Consider the following 27,929-nt stretch of genomic DNA (forward strand, 5'->3'; position numbering starts at 1 on the left):
CCTATAATGAAATACAATTTAATTTATTTAACTTAATGTATTTGAGCTGAATTAAGTGCAGGATGATTTGCAAGAAACAAATGACACTTGTAATACCTCACAATATTGCAGATCAAACCAAAAAACTCCAACAAGAATAAGATATCTGAACACCTCCATCCAAGTGATCCACCTCATGCCTGAGTATTTCCTGCTGGTAAACTCTTTTCTGGCTTATCCATCAGCAGACTTTAACCTCCTCTCTCTCCAGGGACCTCATAAATGAGATTCATAAACCTTGACTATATAATTTTAACTTACTGCTTATCTTTTAAAACTGGAAACTCAGATTTTTAAAAAACACGTTATCAAAATGTCAGTTGGATTAAAAATCTTTAATAATTTTGACACCTAAGCAGTTGCAAGTGCTGTCCTGTTCCATTGAAGAGAGCACCTTTCATTTTTGAATAAAGAGAAAGACAAGGACTTTGCCAGTTCAAAAGTTTTTCCATCAAAAGAATTCTATTTGTGTCAAATTCTCCAAAACCTGGAAAACCACAGAGATTTCTTAAGACGACCGACAGAATCAGTTGGAAGGGGGAGATTGTTTTACTTGTCCAGATATCATAGGACCGGAGGTGGAAAAAAAACAGAGGGGCACAGAAAGAATGATGAACTTCCCAAAATGGTCTTCCTCTCCCATGAGAGCACTATCAGTTAATACACATCAAAGAAAATGAAAGTTTTTTTTTGTAGGGGCAGGAAGAAATGTAAAGTCCACACGTAAGATCAGGGTGAGGCTCCTGACCACCTTTTCAAACCCGGTATTTTGCATCAGAAGCAATTACTGACAAGTGACAAAAGAACCAGCCTTTCTGCTTCAGGAAGCAGCTTTCTTCAGGGACCTGTGTCAGAAGTTGCCCACATTCTGCCATCTGAAGGTACCTGACAGTTTCTTAGCTAAAGGTGTAGAGGTGCCCAAGTAAAAAAATAAATAAATAAATAAAAAACTGAGAAGCCCTAAACCCCTACAGCTTTTCTAAAAATGCTGTATTTTCCCAGTGAACTAGTCTGGGCCCTCAAAGAGTAGATCGTCAGCCAGCTTCTGCACTTCCATCAAGTACACAAAAGCTTTGAGCAAAGATTATCTTCACATTGTCACAACTGTTCCCACAGATCTTGCTCGTGTGTCTGCATCTTAAGTAGTCAAGAGTACATGTATCATGACCTACTGACCTTTGTCAGAATACCTGGGCCCCTACCCTAGCCATGTCAGGTACATGATCATGCAAAGGGTCAGAAATTTAGTGTGGCCAGCATGGCTTGTTAACTATCTACAAATGTTTGACTTCTTGCCCAGGATATCCCACTATTTTGCCTCCTCTTCCTTAAGAGCTAAGCAAAGCCAACCAGCCTGTATCAACTACTCAAGGGCTCCAAGGCTCTTTGCTGGTTCCAAAGAGTCCTCAATGATGGGGAGATTTGTGGAAATTCTGGTCTTCAGTATCAGCAACCATGAAGAGTGGCTCTCCCTAAGAGAGCACACAAATTTTAGAAGAAGATTTTCCTGACAAATAAACATTGGCTCTGCAACAGATTGATCTGGAGAGAAAATAACAGGATGCTAGTAGCTTTTCTGAAGCGACCTCTTTCAAAACATCAACATTCCTTTCTTCTAAACAGCCGATGCCTGTGCTCACTCTAGGAAGAGGTGACAGTTGCTAGGACAGCAACTTCTATGGAGCCCATCTCAGAAATTAGTCTGAGAGAGACCTTGCTCCTCAAAGGAGTCTTAGATTTACTTTCAATAGCCAATCTAGCTTTCTGGGATGATATTGTCTTTCTGTGGGTACCAAACTCCCCGATATCGGTGCTGGAATTTGAAGACTAGAAACAAAATCTCAAAGCCATAGTCAAATCACGGTGTCAGGATGGAGCTTGAGGCCACTCCACATATGGCTAGGGAACACACAAGCATCGGTCAGGGATATGCCTCTCTCCTAAGCAGAACAAGTATGAAGTATACTACTCCATTAGGGACACAAGCATGCTAGTTCATTATGTTTGAGTAGCAGGACATGAAGATGGTGGACTTTGCACCATCCATCTGACTAAGAATAGAGAAGCTGAGACTCAGCAGTGCCACAAGCAAGGGGAGAAAGGGAGGAGTCCAACAAGACCAAACCCGAGAAAGTTGAGCAAGTGTTTAATTACATTTCTCCCCTTGCTAGTACAACTTAAATTTCCCGAGGAGAAGGGACTATCGGGATAGCAAACTCGGCCCAGTTCCTGAACACAATCAACAGTGGTCAGAAGGAACCAAAGTGGCAGTTAGGATTACAACCCCTTACTCCTATGGTGGGGAGCACCAGGACAATATAGTAGTGTCCTTCACAGCTGCAATACACTGCCCATAGACTTCCAGGTTCACACTCCCAGAATGTGAAGATTGCTGGAGGGTGGCGATCCCTGCAAGCAATGCTTGAAGACTTTTAACTCTGAATTACTTAGGCATAGTTTCTCTCAGATGTAGTTATCCATAGTTTTGGAACTCCTAGGTTACACTACTGTAATGTTCTCTACCTAGGGCTCCTTTTGAAGATAAGCCATGAAGCTGCCTACCTAGTTCATGGTGTTAATTGCAAAGATCATACTACCCTTCTGAGACCTGCACCTACGTCCTATTTAGTGCAGTGAAATAACTGATTCTGTATGAACGGAGGGTGGATAAGAGAATCCAGGGAAGATGGAAGCCACTGATTATCCAGTTCTTCCAGAAACACTTAAAGCTACTGGCACATGTCCACAATGTAGGGCCAATAAGAAACCAATCTTTTCCATTTGCTTGGCAGGAAAAAAGAAGTATTTGTGCAGCTCCCCTCTTCTCTTCTCCGGAGGTACAGTACAACGTGCAACAAGGCAGACAGAGAGGAAAGGCATCACTGTTTACCAAAAAAAGCTGCGAGCAATTCCTGATGCATGCAGTGTAAAAATCTCAAACTTCAACCAGATTGCTAAGAAGTTAGTTATCAAGCTGTTGTCAACAAAGTACTTTTAAGCCTTTTAATTGACTTCCCCCCTTAGTAATTCAGAGCAGTGAGACTTCTTAACAGTCACAGCTGGCCCATAGTGTCCTGCTGTCTTTAGGAACACAACTTCTCAAAGGAATACTGATCCAGTGGGGGAGAAAGTTGCTAAAAATTTATTCTTGAATTCAAAGGACAAGACAAACATCATCATCATACAGGTCAGGTATACTGATTTTTCGTAACCAAGTGCTCACTAAAACCTTGTAGCAATATTAAGGAACTCTGGTTTCTCCTACACTTTAGCAAGGGCACAGAAATCAACTCAAGTACTTTGACAACAAAGAGTACTTCACTCTTCAACAAAAAACAAAACAAGAGGCGTTAACGTATTCTTGGGGGAGACAAATATGAACACTACAGAAATACAGACTCTGGAATAAGATAACCACTTTGCCATGTCTTCATGAAATAAATGTGTATATTACGTTTTATTACAAATATTTGCACTGTAAAAAAAATAGTATTTTTCAGTTCACCTCATGGAAGTACTGCACTGCAATCTCTGTCATGAAAGCGCAATTTACAAATCTAGATTTTTTTTTTGGTTACATAACTGCACTCAAAAACAACGATGTATAACAGAGTCTACAAGTCCATTCAGTCCTACTTCTTATTCAGCCAATCGTTAAGACAAACAAGTTTGTTTACTCTTACAGGAGATAACGTTGCCCGCTTCTTATTTACAATGTCACCAGAAAGGGAGAACAGGCATTTGCATGGCACTTTCGTAGCCGGCATTGCAAGGTATTTATGTTCCAGATATGCTAAACATTTGTATGCCCCTTCATGCTTTGGCCTCCATTCCATTCCAGAGGACATGCTTCCATGCTGACAATGCCCATTAAAAAAATTGTGTTAATTAAATTTGTGGCTGAACTCCTTGGGGGAGAATTGTATGTCCCCTGCTCTGTTTTACCCACATTCTGCCATATATTTCATGTTATAGCAATCTCGGATGATGACCCAGCACATGATGTTCATTTTAAGAACACTTTCACTGCAGATTTGACAAATGCAAAAAAGGTACCAATGGGAGATTTCTGAAGAAATCTACAACAGTTGAAAGCTACAACAGTTGACCCAAGTTTTAAGAATCTGAAGTGCCTTCCCAAATCTGAAAGGAATGAAGTGTGGAGCATGCTTTCAGAATTCTTAAAAGAGCAACACTCCAATGCGGAAACTACAGAACCTGAACCACCAAAAAAAGAAAAATCAACCTTGTGCTGGTGGCATCTGACTCAGATAAGGAAAATGAACATGCGTCCATCCGCACTGCTTTGGATTGTTATCGAGGCAAAATACATCATCAGCATGGACACTTGTGCCCTGGAATGGTGGTTGAAGCATGAAGGGACATATGAATCTTTAGCGCATCTGGCACGTAAATATCTTGCGACGTCAGCTAAAACAGTGCCATGAGAATGCCTGTTCTCACTTTCAGGTGACATTGTAAACAAGAAGCCGGCAGCATTATCTCCTGCAAACATAGACAAACTTGTTTGTCTGAGTGATTGGCTGAACCTGAAGTAGAACTGAGTGGCCTTGCAGGCTCTAAAATTTTAGATTTTTTATTTTTGAATGCAGTTTGTTTGTACATAACTCTATATCAACTTACATGATAAAGAGATTGCACTATGTACTTGTATTAGGTGAATCAAAAATACTATTTTTTTTTACAGTGCAAATACTTGTAAACAAAAATAAAGTGAGCACTGTACACTTTGTATCCTGTATTGTAATTGAAATCAATATTTGAAAATGTAGAAAACATCCAAAAATATTTAAGTAAATCGTATTCTATAATTTTGTTTAATCATGCAATTAATTGTGATTAATTTTTTTAATCGCTTGATAACCCTATAAAAATATAAAAAAACAAAATTGATCAAAATTAAATGGTTTAGATGGTCCCAAAACTGAACTTTCCGAATTTTCATTTTGAAATTTTTTTTGAAATTTAATCTTTTCATTACAACTCAAAATTATTTTTTCCTAATGTGTTAGAAACTCACTGAATGGAATTTCCAGTTCTTGACCAGCTCTGATCTGTTATAAATGCTCTCCTCCCCCCTCCCTAGTTATAATGTTTCCCTCAATCCTTGTTCTGCTGTTCACAAAGCCTTTCCAGATAGGTCTTATTTTCCTATTCATTTATTGTTTGTACTGCCATCTCCTGAACTCCAATTTGTCTATGTCTTTTAAAAAAAATGAGGTGCCAAATGCCAGTTGTACTCCAAATTAGGCCTACCCCATGCAGCACAAAGCCATTATGTCCATTTTATACCCAGTGCTCTGATAAGTACAAACCAATACGTTTGCCTTTTTTGCACCACCTCAGAGAGGATTCATTCAATTTATCATAATCAACAAGCCTCACACACCACAGCTATTGTGCAACTGTCTAGTCAGTATTCCTCCATTTGATAAAGGCCATTTGATCCCCCACCCACATTAACCATTTTATATTTGTCTACTGATTTTCATATTGGTTTTAGCCTCTGTCCCCAGATCATAGTGTATTCTAGGCCAACTCTCCAGTATATTTGCAATCCTTCTCAATAGAAGTGTTCTACTTCTGGAAATGCCCAAAATTAACCCTATTTTTCCAAATCCTATAGACAATTTTTTCCTCTCTTTTTCAAGAATATAGCGTACACCATTCAGAGTAGTAGCCATGTTAGTCTGTATCAGCAAAAAGAACGAGGAGTACTTGTGGCACCTTAGAAAACAAATTTATTTGAGCATAAGCTTTCGTGAGCTAAAACCCACTTATCAAATTTGTTAGTCTCTAAGGTGCCACAAGTACTCCTCGTTCTTTCTTCAGTGTACACCATGTATACCAAAGAACTACGGAAGAAAAATAAACAGAAAGTTTACATCTTAACCAGAGCTTCAAGATGGCTCCAAAAAGCGTGAAGTGCCCCCTTGCATCTCAACAGTGTTTACTCCAAGACACACTGCTCTGGGGCACCCTGCTGCCACCACCACCCTAACCACCTGCCCGGCTTATCCAAAGGGGAGGGAGGCACCAAATGCAGCTCTGTGAATAGGAGCAAGGAAAAAAAGTTTACAGACAATAGAGAGTTCCTGCCCCACAAAGTTATACTGGGGCGAGGGGAAGAAAATATGTGACTGAATATCAGATATTCAGTCACAGCTACTACAGACTCAGCACTTCCATTTATTTATTTATTTAAAATAATAAATAAAAAATGGAAGGCACCTCGGAGAGGAGACAAGAAACAGGGGTGCTGGGAGAATAGAGTCCATACGCACTTGGGAGATGACCCAATACAAGTGGGGTGGCCCAAGTAAGAAGGAGAGTGGGTCAAAATAGAATAGATTACATTTTCATCGTTGCATGTGGTGGTGTGTGAAATAGTGCGTGTGAAGTCCCTGTAACCCTGGCAATCAAAAGGAGTGGTGTAGAAGGGAGAAAAGCGGGGAAAAAGCTGTAGGAAACATTTGCTACTTGGGTAATGGGGTAACTTAACTGATTACATTTTCCAAATTTCCATACTTTTTGTTACTAGAGCTAATAACTAGATGCTATCAGTAGCAATCAAGTTTGATTTTGAACAGTTACTAAGCATTTTCTGTGGAAGTTACTAGTTGACAATTAAATAAATTGGGGCTTTTTAAAACAACAGACATGAAAGTTATAATCTCTGCTCTCCAGCAGAATGCCTCCAGAAGGAAACAGAAACTGGGATCTGGTGTGAGCTTCAATTATACAAGCAGCAAATGTTTCCTACTGCTTCCTCCCCCACAACCTTCTTCCCTCTGCACCACTCCTTTTGATTGCCAGGGCTACAATCACTTCACACACACTATTTCACACACTACCACATACAACGATTTATAAAAGTGGCTCTCTGTTATAGTGTCTTCTATACAGTAGAAAATTCAAACTTAAATACACAATATTAATGGAGAGATTCAAATATCATAGATAAAATTTCCCAAAGCTATTACCAAAGAAGCATCCCAGTGTTCTTGAAGAGCTGCATAACTTGGTATTCTGGTTTCATTTAGATCCTAATCATTGCCCGAGATCTTCTCAAGCTGGACCATAAAGTCATGAGCAATACAGATTACAATTCAGAAGATCACATGCTTTCAGCTACCGTACTCTCCCAATATTTATCAAGTGAGGTTCAGTTACTGACAGAACAGGCTTCATTCCAAGCTCTCATTTGGATTGTTGCATTGCATTCTATTCTGAAGCATTTTAAGTTGCAATTACACAGAAGTATGAACATCTTTGGAATTTCTCATACCCGAACGTAGTATATTGTAAGGCCTTAGAATATACTATTTGTATATCTTATGTAATGCCTCATTTAAACGAAGAAATACAAATGGCAAGTTGTCTCCCCCCCACACACACACCCTTTAGATTATATTAGGGCCAGATAAATTATTGGTATTTGCATTCTCTCTGATCAAACCACACCAATAACCTTTACCCTAAGGACAGAAAGATTTGACTCAATTTTTCAAAAAGCAGGGGGGGGGGGGAGAAGCACATTGTAAGACAAATTCCAACTAATTTTCTTTCCTCAGCTTTAGTTCTTAACTTATATTACACATGACTAACCTAAATGCAGACATTATAGTAATTTCTAGTAAGAAATTAATACAGCTTTCCTCTGTGCACATAATTAAAGCGATGATCACAATTTTAAGCGATGGTACTCTCTTATCCCATTATGCAAGCACAGAAGACAGACTTTCGGGGGCGGGGGAGAAAAATCACACAGTAAATCAAAGTTCAAATAGGAAAAGTCTTGTGTCACATTCCCCGAAGCCATCTACATTTTTATTTTTAACTGCTTACTAACATTTTTTTCCTTCCTCAAGAGAAAAAAAGTGGGTTCTCTATCGAAAAAGGTTAAACTGGTTCTTTTTCAGAGGGGCCACAGAATGTCTTATATGCCACAATCTTTAACCTGGGTTTAAGTAGTGTATGGGGTTGTCTGTGGTTTTTTTACACAAGGGAAATGGTCACCCAAGAAGAGTGAAAAGGAGAAATATGGGGTTTTGTAGTTTTGTTTTATTTTTACAAGGGGGATTTAGTGTTGATCATAGATTAAAGGGGAGCTTTAAGGTCTTAAGTTTTGGGGGGAAGTTTCTTTGGGGGAGGGGGAGAGAGGCTCACAAAGAGGCAATGAGCTCCAAATAAAAAGTATCAGTACCTGTGAAAGAGCAAAATCTACCTAAAGTGAGTTGCAACAAAACGGTAGAGACATGAATGAGATAGCATAGCAAGGAGAAGGAGGATTAAGCAGTTATAACATTTTCTAGGGATTTACTCCGTTGTCTCTGAATTTCTAAATCAGACTTCTAAAATAATATGGAGACTGACCAGGAACCAAGGAAGGCAACAGAATAGACAAGAGTTATGACAAATGCCTGGAACTAGGGATAGAACATATTTTCAGTCCTTGAGCTATGCCGTATAGCAGCTGCTGTAGTTTTCAATTTAAATGAATTCAAAAATGATACATGACCTGGCCACAACGTAAGTCAGCTAAAAGTATTTTCAGGAACAAGAACTATTGTCCTGGGCATTCTAAAAGACAGATGAGATGCAAAGGAGGTGGTTTAATTAGGCCACAACTTTATTACCTAACACATCTGGGAACTGACCAGCAATAGTTCATATGGTGCAAGTAATCATTCCTTCCTTAATGATTTTCACATGGCAGAGGGCTGCTGTCAGTTCCCCACCCAGCTGCTGGGATATCACCACCCTCCCCTCATATGAAGGTTATGGGGCTCAGGAAAGGAGGCTGGTCTTCACACTGTAGTGGACATTTTGAGCCCCAGACCCATTTCCCAGCTTCCTTAGAGTATTCCTTCTTCTAAATCCACTCCCAGTTTATCAGAAAACTAGCCACCCTATGGAATGAGTACCTATAATGGACATCTGCCACCTCCTAACTTGTGACATCTTGCACCTTACCTTCTGATCTTCCCTAGGGGGTCCTGGAGCTATTGTGGAAAGGCAAAGAAAACTCACCCTACCCAGGCCAATCTGGCAGTGAGTAAAACATTCCTTCCCAGACTTGAGAGATGAGTGCAAAATGCACACAGCAAACCAAAAAAATCTGGTTTCACTCAAATCCCAAGGGTGGGAGAGTGGGAGCTGCTCAACTGGCATGAGAGATTAGGCACAGGCTGAAGAGGCAAGGTTTATACACCCTTCCCCAGGTGCACACGGGCTAATAGCTTACTCCAGCCCCATTAGCCTTCCCCACTTTCTGATTGCATAAAACTAAACAATTGCCCCACCCCCTTCCCTGAGGCCTCATCCCGCCCCTTCTCCAAGGCTCCACCCCCTCACTCCATCCCCTTTTCCTCTCCCCCACCGTCTCTCACTCATTTCCATTGCTGGGGCTGGGACATATGGTTGAGGTGCGAGAGGGGGTGAGCGCATCAGCTCAGGGTGTGGGCTCTGGGGTGAAGCCAGGGGTGAGTGGTTTGGGGTACAAGAGGTGGCTCTGGGCTAGGGCCAAGGGGTACCAAGTGTAGGAGGGGGTTCTGAGCTGGGGCAGGGGGTTGGGGTGCAGAAGAAGGTATGGCATGCCTGGGAGGGAGTTTGGGTGTGGGACAGGTCCCGGTGCAGTGGGTTGGGGCACAGGCTCTGGGAGGAAGCTTGGCGGTGGAAGGGGGCTCAGGGCTGGGGCAAGGGATTGGGGTTTTGGAGGGGTTTCGGGGTGCAAGCTCCAGGCAGCGCACACCTCGGGCGGCTCCCCGGAAGCTGCAACCCGTCCCTCAGCTCCTAGGTGGAGGCGCAGCCAGGTGGCTCTGTGCCCTGCCTCCGCAGCTCCCATCGCGCACAGTTCCTGGCCATAGGGAGCTGTTGGGCAGGCTCTCAGGACAGAGTGGGAGCAGCGCATGCCGTGCCGTCCCTCCATCTAGGAGCTGAGGGATGTCTCCGCTTCTGGGGAGCCACATAGAGCCAGGTATGGAGCATGCCAGCCCCACACCAACCCATCTTTTAATGGACTGGTCAGCAGTGCTGACCGGAGCCGATAGGGTCTCTTTTTGACCAGGCGTTCTGGTCGAAAACCGGACACCTGGCAACCCTAACAGCTGCAGCCATTCCCCTCCAACTCCCAAAGGAGGGGGGACCCTTAAAGGAGCCATGCTCTTTTTCTGGGCTGCCCAGACAAAGCCTCTCACTTTGAGGTTGAGAGGGTTACATTTTATTTGAAAAGTTGGCCAGATGTGTTTCAACTGAACTGTGGTTCAACTCTTTTTAAATCAAAGACATGCTATTCTGGCTATTCCATAAGATGCCCCCAATCTTCTTCGCTGGTCTGGCAGCTGTAAGAAAATCATTGATTAAAACCAACAGATAATTAAAAAAAGTTCAGACTGAGATTTGACTCTCCTTTCACTTAGTGAGTAAATACATCTTATGCAGTTTTAAGCTCTAAAGACTCAGAGGAGTTTTGCATAATAGAAGCTTCAGAGATCGGGCATTGAATAGAAAAACCAAATCCTCATGAACCACCAAGTCAGGAGAGCCAACAAGCCTTAGGTTTTTGGGTTTATTGTTTTGGGTTTTTTTTAATTTAAATAGAAATTTTACTTTTCATGAAGTCCAACTTTGGTTTCAAAGTCTTCTCCCCCTTCACCAGTTCTTTTAGCAGCCTGACATGGCCCTTCCCTCACACTTTCCAAAGTTAAACTTATCTCTGGCAATTTCACACCCATCCCATTTGCATTTTTATCTATTCATGAAGTACTGTAGCCTGTTATGCAGACAGTCTTTAAAGACTTCTTCATTCCCCTATCATAGAATATCAGGGTTGGAAGGGACTTCAGGAAGTCATCTAGTCCAACCCCCTGCTCAAAGCAGGATCAATCCCCAACTAAATTATCCCAGCCAGGGCTGTGTCAAGCCTGACCTTAAAAAACTTCAAAGGAAGGAGATTCCACCACCTGCCTAGGTAACACATTCCAGTGCTTCACCACCCTCCTAGTGAAAAAGTTTTTCCTAATATCCAACCTAAACCTCCCCCACTGCAACTTGAGACCATTACTCCTTCTGTCATCTGCTACCACTGAGAACAGTCTAGATCCATCCTCTTTGGAACCCCCTATCTGTAACTTCAGGAGCTCACTCCCATTGGGGAAGCTTGATTAACTTCCTCAGCAGTCAATCATCATCCAGAGGGAACATTTCCTATCGCAGAGGTGTTGGCCCTCATTAAAGGGTTTATGAAAAATAAAATTAGCAGAAAGTACAAATTGCAAAAACTGGAGTGGAATGGTTTCTATTGAGAAGTGCATATGACAAATCTAGCACCTAGGCCATTAACAGTTGTACCAGGAAAGTACTACTAAAAAGATGCATTAGTTTAAAAATGAATCTGAAGCCCTATTTCAGAGCATTACTTTCTACATGCAGTAAGATGGGAGCATTTTAGCCTACAGGTAATTGTATTAGTTAGTTACTAAATCTAATTGGGTCTGCACAGGGGCAAAATGTCAACTGGCACTGAGAACTGCAGGGGGTCAGAATGCAGTCAAAAGTGATTATGTCAAGCAACACTTGCTACAGGATTTAATACAATAGTTTAAAGCTTAGAAAAGAAAAAAAATTATAGGGCAGACATAAGTCTAGGAGTTCACTGAATGAACTGACTTGGTGATATACAGGGAAAATGCAAGGACTACATAATACCAGAATGGTGTCTGATTTTAGGATCCAGTCCTGCTCCCACTGAAGTCCTGAAGGGCAGGATCCAGCCCTTGGAGAGCGAGGATATTGGATGCACAGAGTAAGGTAACAGATCTGTACTTCTGAAACAGACATGCATGGCAGATTTCACTTACAAATAATCACTCCTACAGAGACAGAGTAGAGTGTTTGGGATTCCAGGATATACAACATCCACTATGGCCGTAATCTGTGACGTCATCCAATTCAGGATTCTAGGGTTCGGAGTTGTGCTAACTAAACCAAATGCAAGTTTTACTGCATTGACCAAAACGCGTTTTAGTGCATTTGAAACATCATGGGTTTGTCAGCACTGCAGCCTTCATGTTTATTCACAGGAAAAACAGAACAAGCTTCTCCATGTTGTCCATCCAATTTCAGTGTGCTTAAACTCCATAGACCCAATAGCCCCTGTTTTCAAGAGTGCTTAGACTGTTGGGAGCTGAGCTCTTCCGAAAATCTGGTCCCACATCTAAATTTTCCTCCACACAATTTTTTTAAAAAAAATCCACATATACATTGAGTCAATGTATGCCTTTGCCCTTGACAAATTTGAGTCACTTTACTTTAGTCTCCAGCAGCTTATATAAGATGGTGCAGTGCCAAAATATTTCACATGCAGACATCAATACATTGTCTACTGTCCCAGACAGTTGCTCAAGGCTATCAATTATCAGACTATTAAAAACCCAGAAAACAGCTTTATCATGAAGTTATAAAAGGGAGACCTCCATTTTCTGAGGCATCACCAAAATGGCCTTCAAGTCTGCGGACACAGAAATATGGTATGAAATAATAGTACATACTCCTTTATTTATTCCTGTCACTGGAAATTCCCTTTAACTGCCACAATCCTGCAAGCACTCACACATAGACTTATCTTCACTGTCAAGAAACGTATGAGGTTACATGTGCATAGGTGTGTGCAGGACCACAGCAGTGTCCAAATGGTGCTGAAAAATAATCCAACTGACCAATATCCAGTGATATACAGTCTAACAGTTTTGAACTACTGCTCTCCCAGGCAAGTCCATTTTTTCTTCCCCAACTATTCACCAGCTAGTTACTGGTGACATCATAACATGAACTTGTGAACATAGAACACACACACACACAAACACATTCAGAGCAGAAAGAGTATTTCATACAAGAGCAGGACCTAATAGAGTGATTTTTAAAGAAATGCAAGGGACAGTAATGAACAGCTGAGGACGTGTGTCTACTTATATTAATCCAAAGTGGTTACTAGTTCAGGCTTAGTTTTGTTGTTTTTAAAGTAAAATCAAACCAAAAAAGGTAATGTGATATCTCAACACAGTCAGATTTTTAGACAGGACTTTCCAAAGCCTAACCAAACAATTTACATAAAAATCAGTCCAAGAGACAAAATTTAAATGTTTCCCACGTTAAAAATTAAAACGGACCTTTAAACTACACTATAAATGCAGTGCTGAGCTAAAAAAGTTTTGCTTATTTAAAGCAATTCAATTTAATTTTCTCTTATGAAGGATGCATAACAAAGTGTCCAAGAGGCTTTTCACATTGGAAAGTGCTGTTATCAAAATAATAATAAAAAAAAATAGTTGCAGATTAAGCAGATAAAGATTTTGAGCTGGTTAGTTCTTTGTATCACCATTAATAATCTAATTTTAGGTCCAGGAAAGGGAGGAGGGAAAATACACAAGACAAGAAGAGAAGACTACAAATTAACTAAAGATCCTCTGCCATTTTGACAGACCTATTGTTTGTTCTACATCATCTCACTGAAGTGGGCTTTTGTTATTTGTAGACATGGGAAGATTTACTAACCAGCAACTAGCACTTCAAAACATTCTTGGGGGTGGGGGGGCAGAGGGGGGAAGAATTAACTGCAATGATTAAACTACATAGGAAGTCTCCTGGCAGCCTTTAAGAACACGGCATATATTTTAAAAGTTCCTGAGTACTTTTCAGGCTTAAGAATGTCTTAACCAGATCAGCCACACCATCACCGGTTCATTCACCTGCATGTCCACCAATGTAATATACGCCATCATGTGCCAGCAATGCCCCTCTGCTATATACATCGGCCAAACTGGACAGTCCCTACGTAAAACGATAAATGGACGCAAATCAGATATTAGGAATGACAATGTACAAAAACCTGTAGGAGAACACTTCAACCTCCCTGGACATACAACAGCAGATTTAAAGGTAGCCATCCTGCAGCAAAAAAAACTTCAGGACCAGACTTCAAAGAGAAACTACTAAGCTTCAGTTCATTTGCAAATTTGACACCATCAGCTCAGGATTAAACAAAGACTATGAACGGCTAGCCAACTACAAAAGCAGTTTCTCCTCCCTTGGTGTTCACACCTCAACTGCTAGAAGAGGGCCTCATCCTCCCTGATTGAGCTAACCTCATTATCCCTAGCCTGATTCTTGCTTGCATATTTATACCTGCCTCTGGAAATTTCCACTACATACATCCGACGAAGTGGGTATTCACCCACGAAAGCTTATGCTCCAATCCATCTGTTAGTCTATAAGGTGCCACAGGACTCTGCCGCTTTTACAGATCCAGACTAACATAGCTACCCTTGCATAATGACAGGTTTCAGAGTAACAGCTGTGTTAGTCTGTATTCGCAAAAAGAAAAGGAGTACTTGTGGCACCTTAGAGACTAACCAATTTATTTGAGCATGAGCTTCTGTGTGTATATAATATCTGCTGCAGTTTCCACGGTATGCATCCGATGAAGTGAGCTGTAGCTCACGAAAGCTCATGCTCAAATAAATTGGTTAGTCTCTAAGGTGCCACAAGTACTCCTTTTCTTTATAGCTACCCTTCTGATCCTTAAGTTATTCACTGCATTATGCTTGTGCAATTTTTTTTAGGGGTGAGGATCAAACACTTGAAAAAACTACTTCCATTTTAAAAACATGAAAGATCCAAGTAAGCATTCTGTGAGCTTCCTAGAATCGTGTGTCACTCAGCAGTATACTTGCCAACTTTTCAATGGTTGGATCAGTAAGTTTGTTTCAATTTTTGGCACAATAGCATAGCCACACAATGTCATGCAGAGAGTCATCAATACTATTGGGGGTGTAGGGGAACCTAGGTTTTGGGGTTGGGTGGTTGCTTTTTTTGTTCTTGTTAATTGTTTTTTCTAACCAGAGGTCTGCAAAGCAACTACATAAGAAATAGTCTTCCACAACACTTCATATCTCCTTTGTTGTGTGTCTTCAATTAAAAAAAAAAAAGTGTCCTAACATGGAAAAAAGGCATTTAAGAGTTTTGAGAGGTGTTCAAATAAAGTTTCCGCTTGTTTCTGGGAAGAACAATCTGTCACACCTATGGCATATGAGGGACTATCGTCTTTTTGAGTTTAGCAATGGCTCAGGTTTTTGTGTTTAAGAAAGTGAAACATTACATAAAGACTTCCTGATGAATAGCTGGATGCCCTTATGGCATAGTAACATCCACTGCAAAAGAATACACATTTAGTGATAAAAGTTCATCTGCAAACCCTCAGTGTGGTTCAAAAACAACAGTTTCTCTTCTGCACAGCATGAAAATATAGGTCACTGAAGACAAAATTCTCTTAATTTTCAAAATATGCCTACAGTTTGTAAGAGATGCCAATTAGCAGCCCTGGAAACTCCTATTGTGAGGAATTGAGAGAGATTTTAAGAGCCAGGGCAACACAATTATCAGCTTTAATAAGAACCAAAATTAGACAAATGAACACACACTCACAGTTTTCAATTAGGAATGGGTGTCTGTCTACTCCTTTAAAGGCAGCACCCTTATTTGGTTAACAATTAAAATGGTTAGTCAATGTCATAAACATACCACCAATACAGCCTCCTGAAGCCAGAAAGGGAAGTCAGCTCATTCATCATGCTTTGGCTTTCACACCATGACACACTCAATTGAGATGCAGATCTTCTATCACCCCTTCATGAGAGCCGTGACTATTTGGTACCCTGCCCAGCCCCTGGATCCAGTGCTGAAACTTCCCTTATAGCTTGAAAACACCCTCCCTGCAGTTTTTACTCCCTCAGGGACATGAGATAACATATCTAGACTTTGAACAGGATTCTAAACAAACACACACAAAAATAATAAACCCTACGTGCATTTCCCTGCCTCCATTTTCTAATCTCTCCAGAGTATTCTTTAGCCTTGGGCCAAGGTTGTCTGGGGCCATCCAGGGTCCTTCTGTTTCAGTGCATGGCTTGGTTTCTGAAACAGAGCCCTTCTTCCCCAGCTCTCCTACTCTGATCTTGGCCAGTCCCTCCCCCCTTCCCCACCAAAACTTCCTGTGTGGCTGTCCAAGTCTTTCCCCGATGAGAGTCCTTTTATAACCTCCTGCTTAGTCACCTCCATCTACGCGCTGCTTGGGAAATTTCCACTTTCTCCATTTCCTCCACTCCCTTGAGACAAGAGAAGGAAGCATCTTCCCCCATCTTACCCAGACTGGTCTCCCAAAGTGCTTAAACCTGAAATAGATGGTTCAGTTTTAACAACCCACTATTGTCTCTAGTCTGAGACATACATACTCAAAGACTTGTCTGCAATGGTGGATACACAGAGGCCTTTCATGACCCAGCAATTTTATAACATCAACCAGAATTCACTAGTGGTACCAAATCAGAGACCTAAATTGGCCTTCCATTAAAGTGCCATAATTTACAATTTCCATGACTCATTTGTTTCCCTCTTTGCTCTGAAAGATCAGGCTACAGTTTGACAAGGTTGTGACAGGTATTTCAAACCCACACAATAGCTTTGGGGTCAATATTATATTAAGTTTATGTATTACAGTGGGCCAGGGACTGTAAGCAACTCTAGGAGGGAGAGTTATCACAATTCTTTCAGGAACTGAAAACCGAGTGTCTCTCTGTTTGGAGAGGGAGGGAGGGGATTAAGGTAAATCACTGGTGTTAAAAACACCTCCAGAGAGGAAGGACACCTGGGGAAGGCTTGCATACACTAGTTCAAACTGGTTTTTTTTCAGATGCCAGCATACAAAGAACAGGCTTTTGATATTAAAAAGGCTGGGTGTAAACTGAGTCAGGACCTTCTTTCTGATCCAGCCATTGGACAGGACCTTCTGTGTAAGAGGAACTCCCACCCTTGTGGAAGGGTTGGGGGGAAAAAAAAAACTGTGCCCTACTTACTAAGGCCCTAGGAGATTGAGGAGTGATTCCTGGTATGCTTATTGTGTGTTTAAATCAATGTATTGTTTTTTACATGGTTTTCTGTGTAATGTTTTTCCCTGAACAATAGGCATGCTTGCTTAGAAAGAGTTGTGTGGTAACTGCTGGCAATATACTGTTCAAAGCCCTCAAAGAGAAAGCAAAAACACAGGCACTGTTAGGCAGAGTGGCTTGCTGAGGATATCCCAGCATAAAGCAGGGAACTCTGAAGCCTTAAAACCACCCCAGACAGAAAGGATGGATACACAAGGCACACATTCCAAAAACAAAGTTCATGCTGATGGGCCCTAAACCATCCCTGACAAATTTAAAATCAAGAGTGGATTTTTTTCTACAAAATATGGTCTACAAATTATTTTGGGGACGTTCCCTGCCCTGAGTTACACAGATCAGACTAGATTATCACAATCATTCCTTCTGGCTTTTGAATCTATGAACTTGTACATTCCTCCAAAAGCAGATTGGGAAGATACAATGGCACTGAACACAAAACTCTTCAATGCACAGCACCAGGAGTTAAAAAAACAAATCTCCTCAGCTTGGATGCTCAGATAGAGTGAAGCTGGATATAACATGTAAGTTACAAGTTTTCTAATGATGGAACTGTTTGGTGATGATATATTGTGACTTGCATTCATTTTTTCCTTATTTTAAAGCTAGAGAGGGACAATGAACAGAGAAAAATGGTAAACTGAAAAACTAGAGTTATTTTGCTTGGAAAGGAAAAAGGTTAGATGCACTTGACTACAATATCAAAAATTATGAAGGGATAATGAAAACTGATGGGTAAAAGAAGGACCACATTCTTCTAAAAAGAACTGTGAACTTGGATCAAAAGATGAGAACATTTTTATTTTAGGCAGTGTATAGTCCACATGTGGATGTATGATTCGGAGATTATTTTAACTTGGATAGCACTTAACATTGTTTCAGAATGTAGGCTGAACACCTAAGGAAGTAAGAAAGGATGCCAAGCACTGCACAGGTAGGTGCATTTATGGGACCTCCCTCTTTCATTACATGTCTGGTGTTAGCCACTGCTGGAGTCAAGATACTGTACTAGACTGACTGATGTTCTACACGCTTGTTTTAGACTAACAAAATTTAGGCCATGAACCACCACGAAAGAGGGAAGGTCTTCATGAGCTAGATTTTTATAACAGCCACATTATAATGATTTTTACACATAACAGCGTAGTTGGCAACTACGAAAGAAAATTTACGATCACCTCCACAAAATAACTTCAACAGTATTAAAAAGATTAATTTTGGGGGCAGGGAGAGAAGATTTTCAAAAGTACCTAGGGATTTGAACACAAATCTCACCCACCCTCAACGCCCAACAATCATTATCAGATGAGACAGTTCCACTCAGGAGAGAGAGGTGGTATTCTCACATGCCTGGTAGAAACCAGCATCACTGTGGTAATATGATCAAGCTCAGTGAGACATTCTAAGGGTGTGTCTTACACCAGAGAACCATTGATAGCTGAACTGGTGGGGATTGCACCAAAGTACGGACCAATGGTGCAGTATATCCACATCAGCCATGCTGTTTTGGCACAGTTTAGCCTGGTGCTTTTCTATACTATTGCTGTAATATTGTACTTTGTGTAGCTACCCAATACTTCTTGATACAGCAGCTTCTGGGAGAAATGGGGAAATCAAACTCCCACCATCCTATTATTCAGGCTATTTAATCAGAAGCAGTAACCTGGTTCAGTGAATGAAGACTAGATATACCACACTTATTACTATGTAAATGCCTTAATTGAACTGATAACTGGAAACACTTGCATTCCAATCTCAGCACTCCCATCAATCCACTTAGGCAAGTCAGGTCACTTCACTTCTCTGCGCCTCAGCTTCTCCATCTTTGTAAACAGGAATACCTACCAAAGGAGGAGTGCTGCAAGGAAGGACCAATGAGTGGCCTGCACAGAACTGAAAATGAATTAGAGTTTTCAAAACCAAGGGGAGAAAAGGAAAAGCAGATGTAGGAAGAGAGTTCCCTGCATTACAAAAAAGTTATACAACTAGTTTCTTGGGCATAAATGGCCTCCAGCCCTCCAGCTTTGCTACTCTTCTCAACCCAAGAATAAACTCCTCAAAATCCAGCATTTCTAAAATGTTAAAGGCTACCACTTAAATACTGCATCTCTGGAGACATTTAGGCAATAACTATTCTGTAATATATTAAGTAAGATAGGGCCATTCAGCTGGGGGTGAACACAACAAGGGGGAGAAAAGTACCTTCTCCTTTCATGTCTGGTGGCAGACCTGTAGTGACGCTAAGAAAGGGGGAAAGAGTGCCTGCATCCAACACTAAAAGTATGTCGGACTCTTGTTAGAGACCTTTGTGGATGGGCAATTCGTGTGTGGTCCTTTCAGAATCTGATGGGTTTTTAGAAAAGACAAGGAAATAGTGTGCAGAAATAATTTCTTTGGTGCTAAATTTCAGAGGAATAATCCTAAAAGAGCCTTACTCTCTTATCCTTATACAAAATTACTTTTTTTTGGCTCAAGGAGCTTTACGATTTTGCTGTTTTTAAAATTAGTGATGGAAGATCTAATCACAGATTTGTTAGATTTAGCTGCATAGTAAAGGGATAATGTAGGGTTTTCTAGATCCTTCCCTACCCACAACAAGAACCACTAAAAGAAGTATTCAACTGTATGCACTACTGGAAACATTTTGGATTTACCATGGATTTCCTCCCAGTAATCATTCACAATGCGAGTTTAGCAATAAAGAAATCCATTATCATCCTCCTAATGCCGTACGGGAGAACAGGATTTTGGCAGAGTAAAGGGAGCAGCAATTGCCTAGCAGAGAAGTAGAAGGGTTGGGGGGGAGAACCATCAATAACTTCCCCTTACAGAGGTGACCAACAAGTTGTTCCTGCTGAGTGCAAAATCACCGATTTCCCTTTCTACTAGCTAAGTTGCTTTATCCACTCTGCAGACAGTCTGTTACAGACAGCGGGGCATAATTCCCTCCTGCTTACTACAAGCGTTAGGCAGCAAACTATACTACTTCAACAGAACATAACAGATAGAGAAGAAGAGCATGTTTGTAAGGGCACCTGTCTCAAGGAGGCTCAGTAGCCACAAGGTTTACTGGCTAAGAACTGGACGTAAAATCTTTCAGGAACACCATTGATTTGAACTCATCTCAGATGTCATAGCTTGACAACAAATCCAGCCAACCTGTGATATCACCACAGTTAGAAACATCCAAGTCACCTTATGTCTGGCAGCTAGGCCAGTCCTATTTCAAACCTCTGATTGCAAAAGAAGGAACAAAGTATTCTAAGAAACAAGCGGAAAGAGTTTGACAGGGTTCAGTTTGGTTTTGATTTGTTGTTTGTTTCTCTGAAAGGTGTGGACTGTAGAAGAGAGTGGATATGAGGGGTCAAAGCAAAGCACTTTCCTTGAAGCAAGTTTAAAAATAAGCTGAAAAACTTTAAGTAAACTTATTACTAAGAAAAGACACACTAAATTGTTACCCCTGCAGACTGAATTCTTCCATGTGCTACAGAACTCAGCATTTACATCGTGCTTTATAAAACGTTCAGAGCTCTGTACAAACATTAATTGACCCTCACAACATCCCTGTGAGATGGGCAAGTACAATATTTTACAAACAGGTATAATAGGAGGTATCAAGAGGTTAAGACACTTTGCTTGGGACCTTGACCAAGCTGGTGGCAGAACCAGACCTCAGGAGTTCCTAACACCCAACCTCTTGCTCAGCTTAGGCAAGTGAATCCACATCCCTGAGTAATGTAGCTAGGCCAACCTAATGCCTGGTGTAAACAGTACGAGGCTGATGGATGAATTTATCCACCAATCTAGCTTCCACTTCTCAGGGAGGTGGATTAACTACAGCGAAGGGAGGAGAACAGTGTCTACACTGAAGCACTACAGCAGTTGTGACACAGTACCAGTTTACGAGTAGACTTTCTTAGACTATGCTGCCTCGTGTCACAAAACAAAGTACACCACAGACAGCAGTTATGCTACGTCCTCACAGACGTGCTTCAACTCTGAGGGACCACAAGTGCAGGTTGAATGCCACACACAGTCAGTCAATCTTTGCCTTCTCTGCCAAGACAGCCAGCATATCAGTTGCAAGATGGATATTTCGGATGCGCACCCTTAACAACTAGGAACTGGACTTCGATCACCAACACAAGTGTCACATGTAGGTTACTGAACATTAACCTGCAGATGGGAATGGCTTTTAATCACTACTGACTTGGCCCTTATTTGAGGTAAAATATTGTTTCCCATTACCATTCCCTGAAGTCACCCTGTCTCTTATAGCTTCTCACTTCTGACATCCAGTTTTTCCATTCTGTACTGTCTCATGGAGTTACCAACTTAAGGGGGAGGGGGGGAGGGAAAGATGCTAATCATTCTACATGAAACATTTCTACTGTACATGGGACTTTTGGAGATGGCAAAGAAGTTGTGCTGTTCCTCAATGTCGTCTACTTATATTGTGAACTGGAGAGCTTCTCAAGATAGAAATCTTCTCAGGCAGTCTGCTCTCCCACAATCATGTCAGCTATAGGCATGCTTACGTGACAAATATTTGGACACTCACTATAGCGAGAGAGAGAGACTTCACATGCAATGTTTTATCTCCACATTTTGTATCTGTGCTATTTCCTCAGGGTAAGAGTTAACATTTGTAAAATACCAAATCTCCCCTTGTTTACCTGTAGCCATCGTTGCTCTAATTGATTCAGGTCATACTGTAGTTTGCCTCTGTCTTCCTGTAAGTTCATTACCTCTTCAATATTTTTTATCATCCATATATTTTAAGGTTAAATTTACATCAAAAGAAAAAAAGCAAAGCAGTAGGTCACATTACACAGAAGAGAAAGGTAATTTATATTTACTTGGTCAAAAAAATCCTCTAGAACTTGAACAGTATTTTGATCGGGCTACCTTCAACAGAAAAGACATTGCTTGAACATATATGGTTTTGGAATGGTGAAGGAGCAGCTCTCTGGACCACCTGGAAGAGATTCAGGGACAAGTTTGGGCACCATGGGTCAACAGACCCCACATTGCTTTCTGGCTGACGGAAAGTTCCCACCCACCTTTTTTTGAACTTGTAACCTCTTCTTTACGATAGGATAGTTTAGACTGTGAAATTATGCTTCAAAAGTAAAAAAGGTACATTTTATATGCAAATGTATTACTGTCCAATACAATGCGATGTATCCTCATTGTTATTAGATTTACAGGCACTAAGAACAATTCTTTAACATTATGAATCAAAAAACAAACAAACAAAAAAGACAGGTTAAAGAAATCAGTTCAGCATACCTTAGTATCATGTCCTTCATTCTGGCTTTCTGACACATAAGTTTTCGAAGCCAGCATTGCAAATTTGATTTGTGGTAAATTAAGAGCTACAAACACACATAAATAACCAGACCATCCATTGAGGCAAAGTGGCAAATTGTTCCTGAAAAGATCTTTTACTAATATTATGCTTTTGTATTAATCAGTATACCCAAACCCCTAACTTAAAAGTGTACACTAACCTTATTCAGGAGACCAGAAGTGAACACCAGTCATGCAGTACCCATCGCAACAAAATTAATTACCATATCAGTTACTAAAAGTGATGACAAGACTCACTACCCCCTGAAGGGGGGTGGGAGGGGAGAGAAGGTTTCTGGAGATTATTAGGATGAAATCTCTTACCTGTTTTCCATCAAGTGTGTACAGGCGTTTAACCACTCCCGAATCCAGCTTGATGGCATCAGTTATATCAGTAAGAACCTGTTCAAATGAATGTGCGGTCTTCTTATTAAGCAGAATCCGGACTGCTTTACGTGGTTTCACACCACTCCTGATGATGGTGACCAGTTTAGGCCTGATGAAATCTTTATTTTCTCTTGCATCTGAAGGACTTCCTTTGGCAGTGGCAAGAGACGGCACCGTACGGGAAGTGGATGTTGTCTTAACATTCACTGACCAATTTGGGTTTACATTCTTAGTGTACTCCAGTTTTTTGAAAGGTTCTATTGAACCACACACATAGCTCTCCCCTGAAGGGAAAAAAGAAAACGAAAAGGATAAAAAGTGTCAGACCAATAAGTCAGACTAATGTAAAAAGACATCTTACTTTTGACCTGCCCTGTATCAATCATATCTTTTCTCCCCTCTCCATCCTCTCAGCTAAGAAGCTGCAGACCATAATATAGTCTTGGAAAGATGCTATGAGTAGGTGGCAAGGTGCATTATACCAAGAAACTACATTGACACACTGGATTAAAGCAGCAGTTTTCTTATTTGCAAGTTCTTCAGATAGTTTTTTAAATATACTTTGAATACTCCATTTCTGCTGTTTAATACAGATATGCAACGATAAGAATTCTCCAGCCCCCGATACATTCTTCAGAGTGGTCCTCTGATTTCATGTATTCAACAGGATTTTCAGAGGCTTACAGTGCTGTACACAAAACATAGGTCTCACATACTTTTGAAGTAACAGTACACTATAATACTAGGAAAAATAATTGAGAAATAATGATATTTTCCACAAAATAAGGTTCAGAGAATCTCAGGGTTGGAAGGGATCTCAGGAGGTCATCTAGTCCAACCCCCTGCTCAAAGCAGGGCCAATCCCCAATTTTTGCCCCAGATCCCTAAATGGCCCCCTCAAGGATTGAACTCACAACCCTGGATTTAGCAGGCCAATGCTCAAACCACTGAGCTATTCCTCCCCCCTCATAAAAGCTCAGTACTATTCCCACCCCAGGAAATGAATCCAGGCAGCCTGGGTGAAAACCAGGAATCCTGACCACTAGACTTTATGGGACTCAGCACTTGAACTTAAAATTGTGCTAATTTCATAGTAAATAATCAAAGGCTCATTTTTTAAACAAAGTTAAAACTTTAATTTAACAAATATGGAAAGAGTGAATTAAAATGACAGATCTCACAATGTTAAACACTTCTGGCCCAAAAGTTACAAAGCTTAACTACAGTGTTAAAAAATTGATTAAGGTCAATGGAAACGTTTCCATTAAAATACCATTACAAATATTTTCTGTTTAGAATTAAACATTTCCCCTGAAACACAAACACTGTATCGGTGCATGAGCCAGAACGGATATTGGCTAGTATCCTCAGTGCTGAAACTGAAGTAAGTGCAAGAGGTAAAACCAAGAGAATTCACACCTTACGTAGAGGAGTAGAGAAGCGGGAACAGCAAGATCAGATAAGCAGTAAGACCTGAGGCCTAGGCCAGGATGGATTTGTGTGTTGCCCAACAGGTAACAATGAAAAGTTAAACACTTGTTGAGGAGAGCAAGGTGAAGCCAGTGGAGGGACTCAAAAGGAGGAGGCAACAGCATCAGCAGAACAAATGAAGAAGATAATTTTAAAGGCCATTATGGAGGAAGATGGATACAATGAGAGTATCAGAAAGGCCAGCAAGAAGGAGATTACAGTAATCAAAATAAATTTCTTTTAAGGCGGCTGGATTGTCCCTTTAAATTGAACCATAAAATGCCAGGAGGGCAGGAGAAGGGAAACATTTAATCACATTTTATTCATGATGTTGATTCAAGTTTGCAAGAACATTTAAAATGTCATTGCAAAGCCTAGGTGTTAAGAAATGACTGACCAAAAACCCCCCACTTCTGCTACTTTTATAGGAGGCAGAGTTAAGCTCTTCCTTTAATACAAACGTACATAGCTGGTAGCCTCAGAACAAAAGGGTTTAGCAATTAACTATAGTAATGATCTAAGAGTGATCAAACAAGACACATTCTCTTTTATCAGTGTCCCGGACCAATATTTTTAGCACTGACTGTTCCATTGTTGCAAGGTCAAATACTATATAAGTGCTCCCTCTTTGTATAAAACACCTCATCCATAGATTTCAAGAATTTTAAAGTACAGCTATTAATATAATCAAAATTTCTTAGAAGAGTGTTTTTACAGACACATATGCAATAAGTCAATACACGGTGTAGATTGGATTTACTTCTGATATACAGGAACTGGTGTCAAGGTATTTTAGGCCCTCTTATATTAACAAAGCTACTTATTTCTGAGTATTCACAATCAATAGCAAATAGTGTGTGTCTACTTTGGTTTATTAAAATAGTTTACAGGCTTCTCTAACAGTTACAAGTTTACATTAAGGCAGTGTTGTTGCAACACAGCAACTGACTGAGTAGTCACTGAATTAGAGGAATGGGTCTAGAAAAAAAAAAATCATATTTTAGAATGCTGTCATATTTCCAAGGGGTAGGCTACCTCCATTCTAGTTTACAGATAAATATCAAACTGGTTACTTAAATATATTATGTATTGTTACAGCTAATACTACCCCAAGACACAGACCATTAATGTACCGAGCATGCTTGATTTTGCCCCTGTAATAAAGCCGAACTCACCTGGCAGCACCTCCTGCTGGTTGTCCTCAGAAATTAGCTCGTCAGCCTCTGGAGCGCCCTTGGATGTCTGGTGATCCGCCTTACTGCAGGCCCCAGTCCCTCCCAGTACCCTGTGCCTCCTCCCACTGGGGTGCTGCCCCCTGGCAGTAAACCCTAACAATCCCTGAGGGTCTCCCCTCCCTGGGGAACCCCCACCCACTACCCCCACCTCGCCTCAGTCTTGGCTACTGCCAGTCATCACTTAGCCCTGCTCCGTGGGGCAGACTGCAGTGTATCAGCCACTCAACACAGGTGAGGGGGTTTGGACCTGCTGCCTCTGTCTACTCATGGGCTGCCCCTGGCAACCCCAGTACCTAATAGGCCTTAATCTAGGCCTTGGAGCCTGGGGGTTTCGAGGCCGGAGCTCCCCTGACCTTTCCCCCTCAGCCCTGCCCCAATCTAGGTATTCCCTCAGGTCCCTGCAGCCAGGCCCTTCCCTCTCTGAACGCAGAGAGACTAGCTAAGCTTTAGCCTAGCAGCCCCTTTATAGGCCCAGCTGCGGCCATTTCCCCAATAAGCCTAGCTTTTCTTGCCCTCAGCCCTGGCTCTCTCCTAGGGCTGGCTTTTAAGCCCCACAGGGCAGAAGTGGGTAACCACCCTGTTACAGCCCGCTTTTTCCCCAAAAAAGCTTTGGGTAGCCCACTCTGCATGAGCTGCATAACTGGGTCCCTACTGAATAGCACCAGATGAGTGAGCATGTCATACTGCAAACAAGTATTGACTCTTGATTGATTATAGCATTAGTAGCTATTTATAAAACAAAAAACAAAAACTAGAGTGAGAAAGCAGTCACTGATTTTGCTGGCTTGTGTGCCAGAATTTCCCCAGCAATTTTAGCTACCAGTTTTACTGCAGCATTGCACCAAACAGTGATATCATCCTTCTACTAAGGTACGCTTTTCCTAAAAGGGAACAACCTAGATTTCATCTGGTTCTAAATGCTTATGTAGATTTATATAACTTGCTCTACCTAAACTGGACCATTATTTTAATGGCTTTTTGTTTCTTTTAAAGAGGAGAATGAAGACTAGATACACGTTATTTTTTAAGTAGTCTTAAAGTTGTGATGCAATAAGGTAAGTTTCCAATAGAGAAGTACAAATATATCATCATTTACCATAGAACAACTCCAAGGAAGTCAGTTTGCAACCATGGGAGTCACACATACATGTTCCCAAAGGCCACTGAATTAAATGTTTGAGAAGTGTTTTGTATTTGTCCTGTCCTAAGTAAACTACACCCTGATTTTATAGTGATGCATATATGTGAGTTTTTAAACACTGAGGCCCCAATTCAGGAAAGCATCCTTATTCATGGAAGCACTTAAGAACATGTTTAGCTTTCCTGAATCAGGACCCTAATTGACAGTGGTCAGAAAGTTCAAAGTTAAGACTAATCCTCCAATCTTAATTGCCTTTGTGATAAGAGAAGCCAGTCACAATGCAAAGAACGTCCACCTTGATTTTGTTTCCCATTCTAAAAATCTTTTCCCCCCCCCACCTTAGAAGGTAGATTAAAGGTAAATAAAAAGAAACAAAAGCCTTTCCGTGACTAACATGGAGTGCTGGAATTATGTCAGTGCTCACAGATAGGATCCATAATCCAATGAGGAGATTCAGTATCTCTCGTCTATTCTATACTGGTAGCCACAGAACAAGAGAGTTAGCTTAGTTAAGGTTCACTCACAATTGCTATAAGGCAAGTGTAGACATTTACCCATAGTTTAAATAAGAGCCTCAGTCCAAAGAAGAGGAAGTCCCTTAAGTTGGGGCTTGGATAAGGATTCAGTCCAAACAAGACTGAAGAGATTTGGAGAAGGAAGAGGAAGGGGGAGACAGAGGTCTATGGAACGAATCCGATCTTTCAACTTGGACTTTGTCAAAGATCACAATCAGGGGGGTTGTGCTGGAGTTTTAGGTGCTTCACCATGTCCAGGTAGCAGCAGTGGCTGGGACGCCCATTAATAGCCATAAGGTTGCAGTCACTCTTTCCCCTTTTATGGGGGACAGAGACAGTGGTTGTAATTTGGTAAGGGCCAACAGCAAATGACTATCTGACCCCAGAGCAAAGGGGAAGCAGAGAGGAAATGTGTGCAAGAGAGATGTCTCAGAGGCACAATGTCTCATAGGGGCTACTCCAGGGGTTATAAAGCTGAAGTACTATGACTTGCTTAGGATTGTGCTTAAAAAGACACAATCTAGCCCTAATCTTACGCCCCAGCTATATGACAACTGAGGGAGCAGTGAAGGAATTTATAGCCATCAGCAAGCCTTTGTAGGGTGTCAACACAGAAGAGGGTAAAACTTACATTGATACAAAATTAAGACAGACAGAACTAAAGTAATGAGTAAGCATGCTGAATAACAGGAAAGATATGAGAGACTGTGGAACAGCTTCCCAAGGGAAGTGACTGCACTATGAAATGCTCATTCATCTGTCACTGATC

At 41.1% G+C, this 27,929-nt stretch overlaps 1 protein-coding gene across 3 annotated transcripts in view; it reads right to left on the minus strand.

Annotated features, from left to right (window-relative positions):
* DCLK1 (doublecortin like kinase 1) overlaps window positions 1–27,929 on the minus strand; it is a 332,848-nt gene that overhangs the window by 294,454 nt on the left and 10,465 nt on the right. For all 3 annotated transcript variants that reach the window (XM_073341871.2, XM_073341880.2, XM_073341902.2), the window contains exon 3: window positions 22,737–23,083. In XM_073341871.2, the coding sequence (XP_073197972.1) occupies window positions 22,737–23,083 (347 nt within the window). The remainder of the gene's footprint in view (window positions 1–22,736; window positions 23,084–27,929) is intronic.

This window comes from Lepidochelys kempii, chromosome 1, assembly GCF_965140285.1.
Source record: "Lepidochelys kempii isolate rLepKem1 chromosome 1, rLepKem1.hap1, whole genome shotgun sequence".
NCBI classification, from domain to species: domain Eukaryota; kingdom Metazoa; phylum Chordata; order Testudines; family Cheloniidae; genus Lepidochelys; species Lepidochelys kempii.